General features: G+C 36.1%; 1 protein-coding gene across 1 annotated transcript; it reads left to right on the forward strand.

The window, feature by feature from the left end:
- The first annotated feature begins 4,882 nt into the window (after window positions 1–4,882).
- Window positions 4,883–6,151, forward strand: LOC125827335 (uncharacterized). The gene is made up of 3 exons (XM_049506642.1): window positions 4,883–5,050; window positions 5,180–5,242; window positions 5,396–6,151. The coding sequence occupies exons 1-3, from the start codon at window positions 4,883–4,885 to the stop codon at window positions 6,149–6,151; spliced, it is 987 nt and encodes a 328-aa protein (XP_049362599.1).
- The last annotated feature ends 1,770 nt before the right edge of the window (window positions 6,152–7,921 follow it).

Raw genomic sequence — 7,921 nt, forward strand, 5'->3', positions numbered from 1 at the left:
AAACAAATTAATGCAAAACTTGGAGAGCAAGTAATAAGTTTACTTGGAGAGCAAGTAATAAGATTTCTTGAATAGCAAGTAATAAGCTTTCTTGGGTATCAAGTAATCAAATTTCTTGGAGGACAAGTAATCAGATTTCTTAGAGAGCAAGTTATAACTTTTTTTTCTGTTCACGCAACTGTAATAATTTATTTTTTTTTTTTTTTTCACGACGCTACTGTTCACGCTATTTTTTTATTTTTTTTTTGTTGCTCTAAGAAGAAATCCCAAGATTTATCAAGAACGGAATCTTGATAGAACCGCTTTGATACCACTTGATAACAGCAAGGTTAAGGGAGATCACAAATAGAGAATTAAATATTAGAATGCGGAAGCACAAAGAAAAGAAACAAAAAAACTAAATAAAGATATGGGAAATTCGAAGGAAAGATCCACGAATTTCCAAAGATTAGATGTTCTAAGGCCTTGAAAAGATCCAAGTAACAACGTATAGATTTATGGAAGAAATCTAACGCCTTTACTTGAGAAAACGAATCAAAACGATAGATTTGGACCTTGACCGCTTTATGAGTAACTAAAGACAATAATTAGTATGTAGAAACTAATCACCTTCTAAAGAATACCAAAAAGAAACCAAAGATATCACAAGAAGAAGTTACTTTATACCTTAAACTATGAAACTAGTAAAGGTTTAAAGATAAATTCTCAAAGAACAAGTCACAAAGGTTCAAAGAACTCTCTCAAATATTATTAATATCCATCTAAATTGTCTTTAATGAATGAAAAGGACTCCTATATATAGGAGAAGGGAAAAACGTCCAAGAAGCCAAACCCTAAAAAAACAATTACAAGGAATCCTACTCTAGAAAGGAAATAAAGTAACCTAACTAGGAACAAATTTAGTACTTCTAGGAAAGCATTAAATGGTACTTAGGAGACCATAAATAGACTAAGGAAAATATTAATAACCTATATATAAATAAATAAATAAGGTAAATCCCAACTAGGAAAAGAATCTTGACAATCTTGGAAAGTTTGACTAGTCTTCTCTCAAAACTTGGGCAGAAAGCAACTCTTGTTGTGGCTGATTCTTGGACTCTTCTTGACCTTTTTTGCACGAAATTGGACCTTAAAATTCCTCATCTTGGGCTTGAATTTGGGCCACCAAATAATTGTAGCATTTGGACAATTCCTCTCCCTTGGGCTTGAGCTCTTCTTCCCCAATAAGAAACCTTTGGATCAGCGATTGAAGCCCATTGAGCTTATCATTGAACTCCTTGGTTTGAGATCTTGTTATGGGCCTCCTTGGAGTTTCTAAAGCGTCATCCTTGTCCCTCAATGGAGTAGAGCTTCCTTGGATGCTATCATTCTTTTTGCTACACTACCAATAGTTAGTCTTCTGAGGGCATGTGCTACTACATTGGCCTTACCAAGATGGTAATACTCACTCATATCGTAATCTTTGAGGACTTCAAGCCACCTCCTCTGGCAAAGATTCAACTATTTTTGGGTGAACGCATACTACAGGCTCTTATGGTTTGTGAACACCATACAAGTAATGTCTCAAAATCACAAGTGCAAACATCACTGCTGCAGGCTCCAGGTAATGAGTCTAACAATTCTTCTCATGCACCTTATGTTTTCTAGAAGAATAAGCTATAACTTTACCTCGCTGCATCACCACACAACCTATGCGGACTCTGGATACATCAGAATAGATCACATAACCGTCGGAACCCTCTAGCAGAGTCAAAACAGGAGCTTTGGTCCACATAGTTTTCAGTTCTGCGAAGCTTTTCTCACAATTATTTGACATCTAAAACTTGACATTTTTCTAGGTCAACTTATTCAATGGAGGGGCTATGGATGAAAATCCTTCCACGAACCTTCTACAATAACCAGCCAGAACCAAGAAGCTTTTGATATGTGTTGGAGATGTAGGTCTAGGCCATTGATTCACTACTTCTATATTCTGAAAATCCAATAAGATCCCTTCACTAGACACTATATGACCGAGGAAAGCAACAGATTGCAAGAAAAACTCATATTTACTAAACATAGCGAATAACTGGCGATCTTTGTTAGTTTGGAGGACAACCCTCAAATGATTCACATGTTCTTCCACATTCCTAGAGTAAGTGAGGACAATATCAATAAAGACGATAACGAACAGGTCCAAATCCTTCTTGAACACTCTGTTCATCAAGTCCATGAAAGTTGTAGGAGCATTGGTTAGTCCAAATAACATAACTACAAATTCATAATGACCATACCGAGTTCTGAAGGTTATCTTCGAGATGTCAATAACTATGACTTTGACATGATGATAAACGGATTAGAGGTCTATCTTTGATAAATGACTAGCACCCCGTAGTTTCTCAAACAAGTCATCAATCCTGGGGTTAGGATACTTATTATTGACTGTGAATTTGTTCAACTACCTATAGTCAATGCACATTCTGAGAGAACCATCTTTCTTCTTCACGAACAACACTGGTGCACCCCATGAGGAAATACTAGAGCTGATAAAGCCCTTATCCAGAAGGTCTTTCAGTAGGTCTCTCAATTCCTTAATCTTAGTTGGAGCAATTTGGTAAGGAGGAATAGAAATAGGTTGGGTATCTGGAAGGAGATCAATTCCAAAGTTGATTTCCCCTTTTGGGAGGAACTTGATTAACGTTTAAAGGACATTTCATTGAATTATATGTGTGAACGATCGCTACTCAGTGAGTTGGGGTCGAATCCCACAGGGAGCGATACGTGTTCAAGATTCAATAGCAAAGTCTGAACATGGTCAAATCAATCATAGGAATAGGTATTATCGAATGAAAACATAATTCAAATCAGGGGGTGACACGAATGTCAAATAATATGGGGGTTTTGGTTCTAATTATCAGCTACAACAACAACAAACAATATGAAAAAACAATAATGAGACAGGTTCTTGGGATATGATTCAATTATATGCTAATATAGACAATCAGGTAATTTCAACTCTTAGGAAATAACTGAATATTAGTGAGTAAGCTAAGCCATAGAGGGAATAAACTTTCTTTGGAGCAATTTACCCTGGATCAAGTCGGTTTCTCTTGAACACTAACAAGCAAGCAAAATAAGACTAACCTACACCTTAGTCTATTCACTCTCTCTAGCTGAATATGTGGGACTGAGTTTAGGATTCACTCTTTCGAGCTGAACACATGTCAACCCAGTACCTACTGACCATCAATCAATAACGTTGGTTTTAAAACCTCTCTCTCGCATGCCAAAAACACAAAGGTAGAACTGCATTTGCAAGTACAATTCTTAAATTAACGCGAAATTACTGATTAAATTCACTTCTAAACAACATTTAAACTAAAAATTAGCAATATCCATAAACTAAATCAGCCCATAATCACACCCCAAGAATTGGGGTTTTAGCTAGACATCCTAAAAAAATAAAAATCGTTACCAAATTGTGTTTCCATCAACTAGGTAAGATTAATTTCGTCCTTACAATGCTCCATGTTGAAGAATCTCAAAGACCCACTTCTAATTTTTTTAAAGTGAAAAACATCAATTCTCCAAAGCTTAGGAAAAACTAGTCTCAATACTAAGAATTTAATAATAAGTCTGAATATCCATAAACTAATAAAACATGATAAAATCAGATATTAAAATTAATGTTTGAAAATGAATTTATAGTCACCAAAAATATGTTGCGAATGACCATTCGGTGCAGTAGGTCAGGCTCGCCGATCTGCCCTTTGGTTATTAGTTCCATCGTCTTTCTGGTTTGGCCTTCAATATCCTCAACTTCTGTAACTTTGGGCGATCCAACACTGCATCGCGGAACCACTCATCGACTGCTCCTTTCTCTCGCCAACTTGGTTTTCCCCTTCGAGGCTTGGCACACTGGAACTTTAGGCGGTCCAATAGCAATTCGGTGACTCGCCATATGGACTTGGCAATCACCAAACTCTCTTTTCCTCGTTCTTTCAGTTGGCTTTGTTTCTTTTTGCAAATTAGTGTCAACACTTTGTTCCTCAGTCCATATACCTTGAAATAAAGGATTTTTCATCAGTTATTGGCACAAAATAAGAATTTGAGGATACTAAATCATTATAATTAAAGCCCTAAATGAGTCCAAATCTCGAACTCATCAACACTGCCAACTTAAAATTTTGTTTGTGCTCAAGTAAAACTCAAGTTAAATAGTTCAAAAAGGATGTCTCAAACAGTGCTATACAAGACTCAATCATGAATGCATACAACAAGACTCAACTTACTCATTCAAGGATCAACTGTGCACTCAAAGGTTCATGTTGTGACTCACCATTACCAAAGATTCTCAAGTCACAATACTTTCTTCAAATGCAAGTTTAAGCTCAACAAAAGTACTCAAATGCCTCACACAAAGAATGATTCCATATTCACACAATACTCTTCTACAATTTAAAGCTCCGCAATCACATACAACTCTCACACTCACAAAGATGACCACATGCATGACTTCACCCATAGGTTTGCCCTTATTACCCAACTAACAATTGTTTCAGCTCACTCATGATCAAAAAGGTCTTTTCAAGGCTTGTAACGGGGATGAGTGTAAAGATATGGTCATTTAGACTAACTGTCTGCTTTCCTCATGAAATGTGGTATGAACACTATTTTCTTGTCTTTTCTTTATCATTCTCATTCATGCTCAAAGCTCACCCTATTATTCATTTTCCATGAAACTTTGGAAACCTCATTTTTTTTGCAACTGTCACACTTTATTTCTCAACTTTTTTCATTATTTTGAGATTTGATCTCAAGACCTTTGCCTGCTCTGATATTTTTTTCACGAATAGCTCCTCTTATTTTTTATGGTGAGAATTATCAACTATGGGCTGTGGGAATGGAAACTTACTTGAAGTCTCTTGATCTTTGGGAAGCCGTGGAAGAGGATTATGAAATTAATCCGCTGCCAAATAATCCCACCGTGGCCCAGATCAAGAGTCACAAGGAAAAGAAAATCATAAAGTCGAAAGCAAAAGCAACATTGTTTGCTGCTATTTCGATAAGTGTTTTCACGAAAATCATGACTCTCACATCACCAAAAGATATTTAGAATTATCTGAATAAAGAATATGCTGGAGATGAAAGAATACGAGGAATGAAGGTATTAAATTTAATGAGGGAATTCGAACTGCAGAGAATGAAAGAGTCAGAAACAGTCAATGAATACTCTGATAGATTGTTTGGAATTGTCAATAAGGTAAGATTACTAGGCAACGAATTTAAAGAAACAAGAATTGTTGAAACAGTTCTTGTTACATTGCCCGAAAGATATGAAGCATGTATAACTACCTTGGAAAACACACAAGATCTGTCCAAAATATCCTTGGCAGAATTGTTAAATTCTTGGCAGGCTGACGAAGAAAGGAGACTTTTGAGGCAAGATCGCATGGTTGAAGGAGCTTTAGTAGCCAGCCACAAAACTCAAAGCAAGGGTAAAATTTTTAAAAATTACCAACCTTGTCAGCACTGTGGAAAAAATGGACATCATCCATATAAAAGTTGGAAAAGACCAGATGCACAGTGTAAGAACTCCAAACAACTTGGTCATGAAGCTGTGATTTGCAAAAGCAAATTTCAAAAAGATGAAACAGTTGCCCAAGTTACTACTGAAGAAGAAGAACAAGACCACTTATTTGTGGGAACTTGTTTTTCAACCAAAAAATATGATTTTTGGATGATTGATTGTGGTTGTACAAACCACATGACATATGAAAGAAATCTTTTTAAAGAGTTCATTCCTATGGAAAATAAGAAAGTCATAATTTGTTATGGTGATTGTATTCCTACAAAAGGAAAATTGTCTGTTTCAATTAAAACAAATTCAGGTACAAAAATAATTTCAGAGGTTCTTTATGTGCCTGATATTGATAAAAGTTTGTTTAGTGTTGGTCAGCTAACAGAAAAAGGATTTAAATTATTATTTGGAGACAAATATTGTCGAATTTTTTATTCTACTAAGCAAGAGTTTTTACAAGTTGAAATGAGAAGTAAGAGCTTCTCATTTAATCCAACAGAAGATGCACACAAGCCTTGCAAGACAGAGGATGAATTAGCAGATTTCTTCACAAGGTCAATTTCAGATGAGACTGCAATCTACAATTCCTGATCCAAGGAGTGTTGAGAATATGTCTGAGGATATTGCAAAAATAAAACAGTTAGCTATTTTTAGGACTTTTAAATTTTGTTATTAGAGTACTATTTGACTTATATTTAGGAGTTAGTTCTTTTTATTTGTTATTTGAATTAAGTTGATATGTAGTATCTTATTTTTCTATTTTTAGCTAGGAATTATATCTATAAATGCAAGTTTTTGAATTATTAATAAAATAATTCCCTTTGATAATACTGCAGTATTTTTTCTCTCAAAGTCTTTCTTTGTTATTTTCTTTATTTCTTTACTAAAAAACCAACAATTGGTATCTTTTTATTGTTCTTTTCTCATTTTTTTTGTATGTAGGGGTCCATCATTCTCAAAATCATGGATCAAGGGAGACTATATTTGCACTTCTTGATTTACCTTCTCTTTTCACCACACCCCCCAACTTAGGCTTTTGGCCTAAGTTGGCTATTCAAACAAACCACATTTCATGAGGATTATAGGTGAATGGATAAAGAGAGGGTTACAATTATATCAAGTTTCTTCCTAGTAAAAGTCTAAGGCTCAAAGGATGTTCAAGAAAAGTTCACACACTAACAAGGTTGGCCACAAAAGAGGTATAAAGTCAAATTGTTTCACTATTTAAAATTGTTGCTTAACATAATTTCAAGAGATTGCATCAGTTAGTGAACCGGACCAATGGGGAAAATTCTGTGTGTCATCACACATGGTTCATGGTAAGCTAATCACACAAGGCATTGGCACCAGTATCAAACAAGGCTCCACACTCTCGCTAGTGTGCAATGTTCATCAAAACAACCTCTATTCCATAACCGGCTAGTCACAACGACATTCAAAAAGTTCACATATTGCCTAAGCAACTTCACTTGGCCTCATCATATCCGCACATTCATTTTTGTTCGATTAAGACCAAAATTCAAGCTATCGGAATAGATCAAGACCGATACTCAAATTTGCACAAGAATAACCATAGTAACACAAAACCAAGAGGTGGCACAATTTTTTTCAAAAGGATCAAAAAACCATTTACAATAAAACAAGGAGCCAAAAGCTCAAACATCCGCAAATAGTGCCAAAATGAAATTTACATCACAAAACCCAATGTATAAACAAAATAATAATCAAAAGAGGTGGGTATGGAAATACCTCACCCCACCACAAAGAAAAAGTAATTTGTCCTCAAATGCAATAAAAACATCCAAAATTCAATAAAAGTTACAGAGAGGGAGGTAAAGAAAAGTTTTGTCTACATAGTCTCTCCATCAGTCGGGGCATCAGTGCCCGATGTAACATCAACAGTACTAGCACAACTAGGGTCAGCCAAGGGAGTGTCTCCCAAAGAGATATGCACAACTGACTTGACCTTGGCCTCCTCAATCTCTGTAAGTCCCTCATTAGAAGCCTCCTCATCAACACCCAGTTGTTCCTCATCGGTTTGAGCCTCGAACTCAACAACAACTACCTCATCATTGTGGACCTCATCTCCGATGGTAGCCAAAGGAATATCTGGATCAATTGGCACATCAGGGATCTCTATTGTCCCAAAAATCATTGACATGTCGGTGGACTTCAGCTGGTCCACATATCTCCTCAGCTCAGCAATAGCGACCTTCAAAGCCATCACCTAAATAGTTTTCCCTTGGCCTTGCTCACACACCGCTATACATGTCGCAGAGGCATCAATAGTCATACTTAGTGTTGTCACAACATTGGCAAGGGTCCTCTCGATCATACGAGGATGGTGGCCTCAAGTCTGGC

The sequence above is a fragment of the Solanum verrucosum genome, unplaced genomic scaffold, assembly GCF_900185275.1.
Source record: "Solanum verrucosum unplaced genomic scaffold, falcon-dt-bn FXZP01000295.1, whole genome shotgun sequence".
In the NCBI taxonomy this organism is placed as follows: domain Eukaryota; kingdom Viridiplantae; phylum Streptophyta; class Magnoliopsida; order Solanales; family Solanaceae; genus Solanum; species Solanum verrucosum.